We start from the raw sequence: 13,367 nt of genomic DNA, 5'->3' as shown, positions 1-13,367 counted from the left end.
AGCTACCTTTTAATTTTGTCGGCTTGTACATATCTTTGAATTTGAGTCTGTGTTTTACATTTTTACACAACAGGGATTTTGTTTTGTTGTCGTTCCCCCCCCCCCCATTACCTTTTTCTGAACCTCAGATTTGCAGACTCCATCCGTGGGATGCTGAAGCTGATTCTGGTGCTGATGCTGGCAGGAGCCTCGTTGTCCTCGACGTGGTTTACGCTCACTTGTTTGAGCACAATTACCCACCTCCCTGTTACCTCAGGTAGGCCCGGGCTAACATCACCATCAGGGTGACTCTCAGATTTTTTTTCTTTCTTTTTTTTCCAGTCACTGAAGCTTAGTCACATTTTCCACCCTGTAGTCACTGTCTCATTGTGCGTGTTGGAGTACAAAGTCAAAATGATTAAAGGAAGTAGGTGTCACAAGCTGAGCTATCAATCAATTCACATCAGCGATAACAGCCTTTAGGGATGTTAGTGGATTTAGCTCCCCTTCCCTAAGCCATCTAATAAGCATATAATCATGTATTTCTAAACCACAGATTGTAATCACGATCGTCCATCTTCATTCTCCCAACCCCTGGATCCGCTCTCTCTCTCTCTGGCTCATGTCCTTTTATCCCAGACACTGGCAGCCTGATGCAGCCAGTTCTCATTTGTCTGGCATCGTACCTAAGAGGGTAGCGAGACATCGCGTTGTGACACCTAGCATGCTTTTCTGTCTTCACAAGGTCTTTACATTGACTATATTTAAATTTTCATTCATTTCTATAACCTGCACCCTTACACTAAACTTAACCATTACCAACACATGCTTAGCCTAACCTAAACTCAGTTCACACCTTAGTCTTAACCCATAACCTTAACTAAAACCATAAAAATCACAGGGAGGGCCACAGCACTATGCTTTGGTACCAATAAGGACCATTGGTCTTCAGAAGGATAGTAAATATGCCAGAAATAGTTCTAAGAAGAATAGCTAAGAAAGTACACACACACACACAAGTTTCAGGGTTTCCTCTAGTGTATTATCAGCCTGGCGGGCCACCAGGTTTTACTCACTTCCCACCAGGCTAAGCTTTGCTTGACTTTATATGGGGGGTTTTTATACACCAGTTTTTAAACACAAAAACATGGTAGTGTTCCCTATAGTGCCCCCTACCACCGGGCTTAGCAGGTTTTCTGGAGGAAACCCTGAGTTTGTATTTCTACTCAAATTAGAACTTTGTATTGACTTTCTTTCATTTTAGTAACTGCATTTATGCCTAACCCAGACATTTTCCCTGACCTTAACCAAAACTTAATTCACACCTTACCTCTAAACCTAACATCTGACACCGAATTAGGCCTTTTGGTCTGCAGAGGGTTAGTAAATATGCCAGAAATGGTCTGAAATGGAATAGCTAAACAAGTACACACACACACACACACACACAAAGAAGCTAATGCATTCTGTTGAAAAGGAAGTATCATATTTTACAACCAGAAAACATCCCATTCATCAACGTATAAAACATAAATTAATCACAATTGGGCATTTCACAGTTTTTCAAGCAGAAACATAAAAGGGATATTAAAACACATTTTTCTGACACAGAAGCATTTGTTCTCACACCCATCACTTATAGATGATGATGTGACATCTAGAACCACAGAGCATGGAAGCGTATTTGTAATCCAGAAATCACTTCTCTTTCAAAAGGAAATGAGGTAAACTGATTTATGGTTGACGGTTATAGAAATGCAGATGTAACACTGATCTAATAAAGTGAGTCAAGCAATTCAGATATCTCCAAATATTTTTTTTCTATAGTAACACTCCCCTGGTACATGTAGGCATGTAGCATGTCCATGTTGTACGCCTAGTATGCCATGCGAAAACAAAAAAATATTCAGAGAGAATAAAAAGAGTGCACACTTATTTTCTCCAAAATTCACCAAAGTATATTGATTAGTTTTGTCGTATTGGACCACTTAGGAGGATTGAATTACCCCATTTACCAAAAGCAATATTTCTGTTGGAAACATTATTTCCCCAACTGTTAGAAAAAAATGGAAAGTTAACTTTAAGGGAAGCAACGACTCGAGGCTAAAAGACAAGGGCACAGCAGTTCATGTCTTATCAGCATCAGTATTGTTTGCAAGCATTTCTGGTTAGAAAATGTGTTGTTTCAATGTGGTTTTTACATTTTGTGTGTCGGTACTAAACATCACCTATGTATAAATCAGCAGACAATAAATTAATGATGGACCCGCCCAATAGGCCACGTTTGAGGCTAACACCACACTGTTCCCTACTTAGCAACTTTGTTGCTGTATAGTTGGTGACTTTTCAGACAGAAAAAATTGATATTGGCCAAAATTTGTAATCGGCAGGTAAAGCTTTTTTAAAAATCAGTGATTGTCCAGAAAAATGTAATTGGTGCACCTCTACTGATTATTAAATGGACCAACTAAATATTTAAATAACACAAAAATACAGTCGGGTTGTGACTCAAAACCTACTTACCAACATAGAAACCCATTCCAATGATTGGTTAACACAGAATCCACAATTAAAACATGAACGATTTTGTTCAGTGGGTGGAAAACGGGATTATCTATAGAAATATTACATATGCTAAGATGGAACACAAGGTATTCTTTCTCAGCATGTGCTAGATGCAACCCAAACACCTTTTTGTTACAGGGTGACAGTTCACTTACTGAGAAGGCAGTGAATGGAAACAGGTCTTTCATGTAACAGACATTTATAGATCCGTGGCTCTAAATTCTGGTCTTGTTCTCCATTTTTTACATTTTCCGCCAGCTTACAATATTCAAAGCGTTCCTCAGAGATGATTAGTTATCGTCTTCCTTCAAAGGGTCTCCTCCTACCTTTTGGGAACCGGTGTACAGAAAACACATCTCCTTTTGAAGGCAGCCTCTTGGGGGCGAGGATTCCCAGTAGCAGACCTGTTCTCGGGAATATGATGGTCCTCAGAGGAGCTGCGATAAAAGGAACACGCAGACAAATGGGACAGTCATTTCCACCGTTTCCCTGAGATTCGGAAGAAAGTGGGAACTGTGACGCCCCAGAAGGGCTGAGTTTGTTTCTTTTTACACATTGGCGTCACCTCGGACCGAATCGGTAGATGTCGAATTGAAAGCCCGCCCGCCCACAATGCCAGCAAATTTTGAAAATGCTGAATGTAGTTCCTGTAAGCTGGTTTTGCTCATTCGCACCGTGCACAAGGAGCAAATGAGACAAGCTGTTAACCAAGTGAACACCTGTGCATTTTGGCAAAATAATAAGAAATTTCATTTTAATGTACTGTAGGATCCGTGATACGAGCTGCATCTTAATGCGGCGTGCGCAGGCGAACTAAAACCAGTGATATATTGCAAGATAAATTGAAACCGAATTGGTCGGCCAAGGCAATCAACATGTTTTTTTGTTGCACGACATGCCAGACTGGTACAAACAATCCCCCCCCATGATGGAGAGTAAGAAATAGGACAGGACACATCGCACCTCACTCAACTTTTCTTAAAGGTAGATGCAACAATTATGAGTCCAGAGCTAATATATTCATCAATGAATATTTTCCCCAAAGTTAAAGATGAATTATTTAAAGATTTAAGTGAGAAAGAAGAAACCGAAAACACAATTTGGTGGAAAAACAAATTGCGTTTTATGCTCGCATGTTCTATTAGCTCGTGCACCTTCTGCCTCCAACCAATTATTTCTGAGACAGCACTCATGAAAGAGAAACATCATAATTATGAAGTTGAGCCGGAAAAACACATTTCGAGTGACAAACTAATCATGTCGCGCCGAGGAACGGGGGCAAAGGCACGCTGGAATTGGGTTTGAGAAAGAAAGCCATTTACTGTGAAAACACCTACAGTACTTTGGTTTCCTGTTAAATTGCCACCTGGAGGCCTCACTTACTAAATGGACCGTCGTGTCGTGGTGAAGGTCCATCATAAATCTGGTGCTGGTAAAAAATGGTGGAGCAAGAAGCCCTCAAAGGTTGAATATCTCACTCCTGTTCCACAAACTGCATCCTCGTATCTTTCTTTCTAAAAGAATTGCTCAGGTTTATTTTACATATATATTTAAAATATTTATATATATTCTTTTGATTTATTTGGTTTGTTTTGTCTCTCTACAGCCATCCTCTACACTTCCTGCATCCTGGTTGGCATATTCGTCAACAGCAGCGTGCCGATATTCTTCGAACTCTTCATTGAGACGGTGTACCCGGTCCCTGAAGGCGTCACCTGTGGTGTCGTCACCTTCCTGGGGAACCTGGCTACTGGACTTCTTCTCTTCTTCCTCACCTTTTACCCGACAAGTAAGACCAAACGGCTGAAATTACCTGTAAAAAGGTCAAATCAAGTTTATCTGTGTAGCATATTTCAGCAACAAAGTGATTTACACGGTTAAAAACCCAACACAATCACAAAATGTGAAGCAAGGAATAAACGTTGCATCTTGTCAGATGCCATCATCAAAAAAAATAAATAAATAAATACACATCAATTATATTAATCAATGTTTCTGAACAGGAGGGAGTTTTAGCCTTGATTTAACGGAAGTCAACGTTTTGGTTGTTTTGTAGTTTTCTGGAAGTTTGTTCCAGATTTTTGGAGCATGAAAACTGAATGCTGCTTTTCCATGTTTTGGTTCTGGTGCTGCAGAGTAAAATATAACCAGAAGACTTTAGAACTTTAATCAGCAGAAACTTTGAGGTATACGCACATTAACTTAATTTCATTTTTTTTGACTGTTCAGTGTATTTCATTGCAACTATTATGTTTTGCATTATTTGCATAGTTTATTATAAATTTTCTTTCTTTTATTTATTCATGTTAAGGATTAGAGTTTTACATTTTCGTTAAGGTTAATTAATTGCAGAAAACTTAAAGCATTTAATCTCATTTTATTTCACCAAAAGCAGAGCCTTGGTGGTTGCCTCGGGGATGGGGATCATCTGCAGCCTTACTCACATAAAACATACTTATATGTAAATGGACTCCTGTTTAAATGGGTAAATATTAGACATTGTGGTGCACCTGGAAGGAAACTTTGTTTCTAGGACAAGCTAACCTGCTGAAGGATACAAAAGCTTTGTTGCATTTCCCTCCTTTTGTGTCTCTGAGCTGGCTGTCGAAGTCGGTTTAGGTAACAATTTGGGCAGGGATGGCACAGCTTGTCATCTGCATTCCTTCTGTCTTCCAGGCAAGAAAAACTAAAATTCACTCGGCTGCTGTTGCTGTGTGAATACAGGTGCAAACTCAGAGGCATATTGTTATTTGGGATGCTTGATTTTTTTTTTTCCCCTCCATATTTCCTTGCTTAAAGATCCTAGAATCAGATTTACCTTTGATAAATCACCCGTGATGTTCGATCAGAGGCTGTACCGTCGGTGCGGCTTCACGTGTTGAACAGCAGCGCGAAGGGTTGAAATGTTGTGCGGATTTATCTTTTGCCGCAACGGAAAGCGTTGAGGGACGACTTAATCAGAGTGAAAGCGGTTTTGAAATCTGTGATCCACAAGATGGGTGATGTTTTCTGATTTATTAGAAATGACCACACGCCAGCTCGAGGATGAATCACGGAGGAGACAGAAATACATCAGGTGAGCATTGATCTACTGCAGCCTGACACGAGAGCTGGACTTATAAAGTATACATGATGCATCCCCTGCTCGGTATTTCTCTCTACATCTCTGAATGATTGACTACACGGTGTGGCTGAATGCAGGCACATCTAAGTATGTTGTGTGCATAGAAGTGTGTGTGTGTGTATGCGTGTGTGTGCGACGGGGTAGCTCAGGGATGTCTGAGATAGATCTCTACAATCAGTGTGTCAGGAATTGAAAAGATCAGGCACATTAGAAGGAGGCTTTAGTTTCTCCCTTTTCTGCACTTGCAACCTTGAAGTTGATGAATAGATAATGATGCACCCAAGGTTTCTTGTTAGAGACTTCTCCTTGCTTCAGGCACAGTAAAGGGAGCGTGGAGACGGCTGCCACGGTGGTGGATTGCTGGCCTCTTACTCGGAGAGCGTCTCTGACAGTCTGCTCATCTTGTCTCAGCCGTCACTGTGTGCTGCTCAGGGCTGTAAATTGATCCGATCCTGAGATTTGTGTGTATTTTAGCATTACGTTTCCCCCTCTTGTTCTTATTCTTCACCACAATATGAATCCAAAAATAATAAATCAAATCTTTTGTCTGTTGCTCTCCACAATGTGTAAAAATTTCCTGCTTAGCTCTTAAAAAATATTAATTAAGACATGCAATTTTTTAATTTAAAATTTCTTCAATTTGATATAAGAAAGTTATGGTCAACCCTGACCACCTCCTCTCCATGAGACTGTCATTGCAAAAACAGAGACTTCTTCAAATTGGCTGTAATACATATTGTTGTATTTCAGCAACAACTCTTTAATTAAATGAGTTGCGACACAATTTAATTTCCCTTTGGGATCGATGAAGTGTTTTTGAATTGAATTAGTGACCAGCTGGTGGACGACTCAAAGATCTGATTCTCTTTTCTGATTAGAGATCGCAGCATCTATGATGTTACTAAATGAGGAAGATTTATAGTTTTTACAATTTTCAGCATTCAGTTTAATCTAATAATTTATTAAGATGCACAATTTGCACTCTGACCTTTGACACTGTCAACTCATTCAGAGGAAAGGCTTCTGCTTTATACTCTAAACTGCTATGTATATATTTATTGGGTGTAACATTTGGATTACATTTTTAAGGAAAGGCGATCTAATTTGTATATTAAGTTTCAGCACCAGGTCAATTCAAAGTGTTTTATGAGATTAAAATGAAAACACAAGCAACAAGCAAGCAAAGCATTACATTGCAGTGGGAGAATAAAGAAAGGTGAAAAAAACAGACTTCAATTTATGATGTTGCAGTTGTTATTAATCAAAGGCAAATGGGTTTTCAGCCCTGATTTAAAGGATTTTCCACCATGTTTCATAAAAGTCAGTCTGAAAGACGTCAAAGCGGTTGGTCATTGTTAGGAAACTATTTAACTGCTGAAACATCTTTTTCAGTCACTTTGCTGATGAATAGGAAGCTGAATGTCGGCCTGAAAGTCTGCAGCAGCCAATTGTCCAGATAACAGCTGTTTTTAAGGCCTGAGGGAAAACGCCTGATGACTGTCTGAATCAGATCAGACGCAATGACTGGCAGAACCTCCTCGAAGCTTGGCTGATGCACAACGTCACGGTTGAGTTTGTAGAACTGTGTCGTTTTCTCCAGATTGTTGCTGGTTCAGCACGACGTTGGTACCGACGTACGACTCGACCCTCTTATTTTCAGGAGAATATTTCTTCTCGAAATGTTTCAGAATATTTCAAAGAGCCGCTGACCCTGAGTGTCTGGAACGATCACAGGGTTCGTTGCCATCCTAAACGGCGGGAAATGTAGAACTTCCCATTTCCGAGGCATTGATAAATGCAGCCACTCACAGCAGGCTGCTGCTGTGAGGGGCATTTATCACTGCTGGGGTGACAGCCTCAGGGTGATGACAAGTGTTGAGTAAACACCGCAGGCAGTGTTCGCCTTAATAGCCAAAGGAAATCTGTTTGTGTGTCCTCCAGTCTCGGGTTAGAGGAGTCTCCAGGATGGGTTGAGGTAAAACGTCAGAGCAGACGGACGTTTGGATAGTAATCCACACCTGATTTCTTCACAAAATGTCACAAAATATGACCGTGAGCATCACTGTTACTTCACTTCTTTTTGTTTCAAGGCTCTAATCATTGGGACGTTTCATTATTTACATGACTTTTCATCAAAACAATAAGTGCATGTCTAGGTCTTTGAGGTTCCAACATCTGAATTGCCAGCAGCTCAAGTAAAGGTTTATAATATGAATATAAAATAATTATTTAAAAACATCTAGACAGCTTCTTTTCTGTGGCAATCATGTAACTCCTGGCACAGACAAAAAGGAGATTGACTTAAAGAAGCAGGTTTTTATGTCCTGAACTCAAGACTCACTGTAACAAAATGTAAGGGTTGCCTCTTCGTTTAAATACTGGCAGCAGACGTAATGACTTCAGACACTTTAGTACCGACAAAATATTTTCTTCTTGTGTCTTAAAGACATATCACTGGTCAGACTAAATTATAAAGTCAGCAACATTCCGTTTGTTTATTCTTTGGCCTCTAAAACATGTTGTGATGCTACAGGCATCAAATTTCAAGGTTTCTTGATGACTTTTTTTTTTTCTGTGTTTTTGATGCTCTTCTATTAATGTCGGATTTTGGCAGCTAAAACTTTTCCTCTCAGTGGATTTTCCCACCTGAGCGGTGGATCTTTCTTCTTTGATGCTTTCTAACAAACCCCTGAGGCATTTTCAGAACATCTGTGTTTACATAGAGATTCAATCACACACAATTGGACTCTATTTACTAATTAAGTGACTTTTAAAGCAATTGGTTTCACTTTGTCTTTGTTACGTAAAATCTCATCGTGATTCATTGAGCTTGGTGGTTGTAACGTGACGGCCTAATGATCCAAACAGCTTGTATTGGGGTTTTATGCGACTTTGCAGCGCATTTTCTGTCCTAGTCTCATATTTCCATTCTTATAAGACGCATTCTGCTTTCAATTATACATGCTTTTGTTGTCCAACTTTATATCGCCTCGTGACAAATGATTGAATCCGGTTTCGTCTTTAAAACAACATTCTGTCTCTCCGCAAGTGATCACTCGTGCAAAAGAAAATTGGATTATCAAAATTCGCTCTGGAAGTATTCTAGTGCGCGGTCTCATTAATATGATTTTATCCTCGCTGTGGTCTCATAATGGATGAGGCAAATAAGATTCAGACTTTGAATCGAATCAGTTCTGCATCAGCGTCATCATTTCAAAAACCCGGTAACCTCTCGCTATTGAAAACTTAGCAAAACAGACATTTAAAGAGAAAATAAAATAAAAAAAATCCCCTTCTATTTCCACTTTAAAGTTTTCCCTCTGGCTGCCCTCTCCCTCGGTAAATGGTCAGAATTACGGCGCTGGGAGCAGGGAGGCTGTTATGACTTTACCCTCTTGTTCGTTGTGATATCTGGTCGTGGATCAGTGAGCTTTGATAACTTTCAACTTTATTCTGTTTTGAATATTTTAAAAATTTCCTGAACCACGTGACTTTTGAACATGAGTGCAGCCCCGCTGAGGCGACATGTACATATTGTTGCTCTCTTCGACTTCGTCTGCAGAGTGTTTGTGTGACTGATCACGGAGCATACAAAGCAGTGGAGGGGCATCGTAGAACCAAACCTGCATGTGAAGGGGGAGGAAGATGAGGTGAAACCTGAAGGGTGGTGTTGAGTTTTTCCCCACAGAGCGGTGCGTCGTCAGACCTCCTACATGTTGGGGGTTTAGCGCATATTATTCAGCTCTGAGGAATAATTGCTACACTTCTTTAGTCCCAAGACCAATTCTTTTTTGGTTTCTGCTAAAGTTTGCATTCAGCTCTGAAATGAAATCGTCTTCAAAGCTCCCCTAAACACCGTGGAGGTCCTTAGGCATGGACTCAGACATTACCTGATGCTTTTCTCATAAAGAAGCTGTAATGTAGCATTCAGGAAGACCTCCTACACTCATCTAAATGCATCATCGGAAAGTCAGCTGAAGTGTCAAATTGAATTACTGAATAAAATGTATGTTTTTGTGATCCAATTTATTTTCATACACTTGTAAGATGAAGTTATTCTTTGAGTGATCTAATCCATCTCATGGTGTGATCCCCCCTCTCCCCTCTGTTTCCCTTCCCATGCTTTCGTACAAAAGGCCAATGCCATAAAGAAGTGAGCATCATTAATCACATCCCCACTCTGACCTCAATTAAGGCTCATAAAAGCCATAAGATGGCCGCCGACGCCCGTTCCTGCGCCGATCGGAGGCACCGTTCTGCTGACACTGGCAGCGGATATAATAGGCTGTTAATATGAGGGACTGTCGCCGCTCACACAGCTGTCCTCTGATCGCAATGCTACACGGTAAAACCATTTCCTGAAAACGATGTTCTTGCTTCTCGTCACATGACTGACAGGTCGCCAAGTAAGATATAATTGCATATACTATCAGCTTATTTATTCACTTACTTTGTAAAATACCACTTTTAGCCAAACTTCATTTACTTAAAACAGAAAATGGACAATTATTCCGACTTCTCCTATAAAAACAACAGCAGATTGGCCATTACAGTTACAGCTGTGTTCACCAATTAAATCGATACTTGGATTTTACAGCATTTTACAAAGACTTGGATAACAATCTTCAATAATTGCCCTTTGTAACCCTTGATCTGACAGTTTCCATTGCTACAAACCAGCATTGCAAATCAGTGTCATTAAAAAGCAAAAATTGGTAGTTGAAAACACTTTATGTGGCCCAGGTCATTTCGTTTTATCATCTAATGGTCATTACTAAACTTTCACCGTCTTCTCCAGATGGATTAGTTTGTTTTTATTTTGTCCTTATAGGGTATCTGTTTACCTGCCTGTCGTCTCGTCTTTATATTAAACAATCAGTGTTTCTGTCCATCTCATCCTGCTTGTTGTGAAATTTAGTCTCCAGAAATGACTACAAAATGTAACTCCAGTCTGCCCTGCTTGAATCCCTATTTCAAATCTAGCATAATACAAACCATGTTAACTTTGTTTTTATGCTGGTCATGGAGGAATGCCAGAGATGTGAGGTTCAGCTGGGGTTCATGTATTTATGTAGAGATTTTTAGACTTTCATGAGGTTTCAATCTCTCCTGGTGCTAATGTCTGTGATTAGTTCCTTTGTTGTCTCTTTCCTTACTAAATGAGCCGTCGTTGACTTAATGAAATTGTTCAGAATAAGAATGATTGTCACTTTGTCTTTAAGTCCCGTTCGCTCTCCTCCCCTCTTCCGTTTGTTTGGTATTCCAGCTGAGTTTCTTCCAGACTTTCTGACAACTCTGTCCTTAGAAATCAGAGATCTCGTAAATCTTTCAGCGTCGCATTAGCATTCCTTTAATGCCGATGCGTACCCTCCCCCCCCCCGACAAACACGCATACACGCCGAGTTTCTCCAACTTCAGACGGATGAGCCTCAGACAAGAAAGGGAGAGAGTTTGAGACGGAGAATGCCTGTCAGATAAATACACTCCATTAACCTACCTCCATGCCCGGTCTCCTGCTGTCCAACTCGCACAGTCCTGATTAATGAGGCCGCTTCTGGAGTCTTGACTTCTCTCAGCAGACACCTACATCCCAATCCCTCAACCCCTCTCCTCTTAAACCACACGCCTTTCATCTTCGCTCAGCCAACCCGACGTCCGTTTTTTTTCTTAGTAAAAACAGGAGCATCAAGTGTGCGAGATTGTAAGCGTTACAGGTGAAGCTAGTCATTTCCAACCAACCAGGATTCAAAGTGGAGACCACACATCTGTGTGCTCTTAGGCACGGAGACAGCACTGTGTAACTTAGACTGTAGTTGAAAAAAATAGTGTAGTCTTGATTAAGACTTGTAAAGAGCGACTCTTGACATGTGCCTGGTTCACACGGCGAGATTTTAAAATCGTCAGCCGGCTTTCCAAACACACACATAATGGAAAAAAAAAACTTAGGGATGACAGGTTTGGTGGTACAGTGTGGAGTGACACACCACAAACAAACCGATTTCACTCACTAACATTGTGATTCCAGAAGAATCAACACACACGGCCATCTAGGAAGAAGCAATGACAATAGTTTGAACTACATCTAACAGAGATAAAATGATACAAAGACATCTTCAATGTCCGCCGGGCGTTCTGGTGGGCCCTAGCAGTTGTTTTGTTTTCTGTGTGTATTTTGAATTCCCCTCAGTGTTTCTGTCACCTCGCTTCCTGATTGGCTAAACGACACATTCAACAAGCTGTGCTCTAATTTCTCGTTAGAACCGGGCATTAGAGTCCAGGTCTGGAACTCAAGAAGAAGAGTTGTTATCTGTTCTTATCCTAGCTGAAAATAAGTCTGTAAGTCTGGATCAGTTTGCTTGTAACTTGTAGTCATAGCAACCTCATTAATAGGGCAGTATGGGACCAATGGGGTTGTTGGTCATGAGTTCCTGGTCCAACTCATTGTTCTGTTGTTCTTTGGGTTGATGCCACTTATCGTAGCATGTGAGTAGCCCACGTTTCAAGGTGTGAATTGTTGTGCAGACGAGAAGATCTTTCTAGAACGGTAGGTGCTAGAAAGATCAAATCTGAGGCCACCTGTGTTGGGTTTTTACACTCTAGAACCCCCACTCTGCCTTGCGATCTTCATGAGTGCTGTAGGTGAATTACTGAGGCATGACGCTCTTCTGCGTTGGGACGGTGCTTTTGTCCAGCTGCTTTTTAGTTTCTCCACTGTCTAAACATTCCTCACTGCCCAGGACCGCATGCATCACATCACTGAGCTTGTGTTTGGGAGTTTTATCCGTCAGGGAAACCAGTCTGTGTGTTTAAAATACGCTCCGCCTGAAATGTAGCCTTCTGAGTCTCTTGGACATTTCATCCACATTTGGAATGACAATGTTTTTCCAGCTGTATTTTCATCCTCCTTTGAGCTGGGCAGAGTGTTTTTTGTTGTTTTTATTAGGTTTTTTGTTGTTTTTATTAATCTTGGATCATTTTATAAAACCAGTTGGGGTATCTACTGCTGTCAGATACTGGGTACCTTAACGGGCTTCTCATCGACCTTAACATCCCTGTTAATGTGACCAACTTATAAGCCTGAAGCTCCCAGCTTATCTTCAGAACTGAAGAAACCTTTAGATTCGAATGTCTTCAGGAAACGAACACAAGTTCAGTTACGTTCTATTTAAGTACTTAAGAAGCCTGAGAATCTATCCTTGTGCTTGTATTCATAGCAATTACATTAGCCTAACATCTTATTCTCTCACTTCTGACCTTGCATCATTGACGCTGCCTGTGTTTCCATTGCGCATTTTGGCAATTCGAAAATATATCTGCTTAATGGAAGCAACAATTGTGTTGTCATTTTTCAACAAAGCGTTTTGGCCCCAGAATGAAGTGAGTATTTTTGGCTGAATCAAAATTGGTTTATTTTGCAAAACTGTAATGGAATCTTTCTTTTTTTTTTTTTTTGCGTCATGAGTCACATGATCAACAACCGGGTGTTGCCACTGATGCAAACCACAAAGAAGACAACGACAGGAAGTAGTTGGAGGATGATGGCGCAGCATTCTTTTTAACAATTTATCGCATAAACAAACTGATTCACATCTGACTTTAATTAGGTTTCTCATTTCATGGAAACATCGCAATTGCAAATTGTGTGTTCCTCGACATTAGTGGAATATTTTATGCACATTTGTAATGAAAATTCAGCTAC

At 40.4% G+C, this 13,367-nt stretch overlaps 1 protein-coding gene across 1 annotated transcript in view; it reads left to right on the top strand.

Annotated features, from left to right (window-relative positions):
- Positions 1-13,367, top strand: part of slc49a4 (solute carrier family 49 member 4) — a 51,928-nt gene that overhangs the window by 35,581 nt on the left and 2,980 nt on the right. The window contains exons 7-8 of the mRNA XM_008432446.2: positions 129-256; positions 4,151-4,333. Of these exons, the coding sequence (XP_008430668.2) occupies positions 129-256; positions 4,151-4,333 (311 nt within the window). The remainder of the gene's footprint in view (positions 1-128; positions 257-4,150; positions 4,334-13,367) is intronic.

The sequence above is a fragment of the Poecilia reticulata genome, chromosome 2 (assembly GCF_904066995.2).
Source record: "Poecilia reticulata chromosome 2, P_reticulata-male-v2, whole genome shotgun sequence".
Taxonomy (NCBI): domain Eukaryota; kingdom Metazoa; phylum Chordata; class Actinopteri; order Cyprinodontiformes; family Poeciliidae; genus Poecilia; species Poecilia reticulata.
The sequence above is the reverse complement of the archived record's forward strand: the minus strand, read 5'-3'. Positions and strand labels throughout refer to the sequence as shown.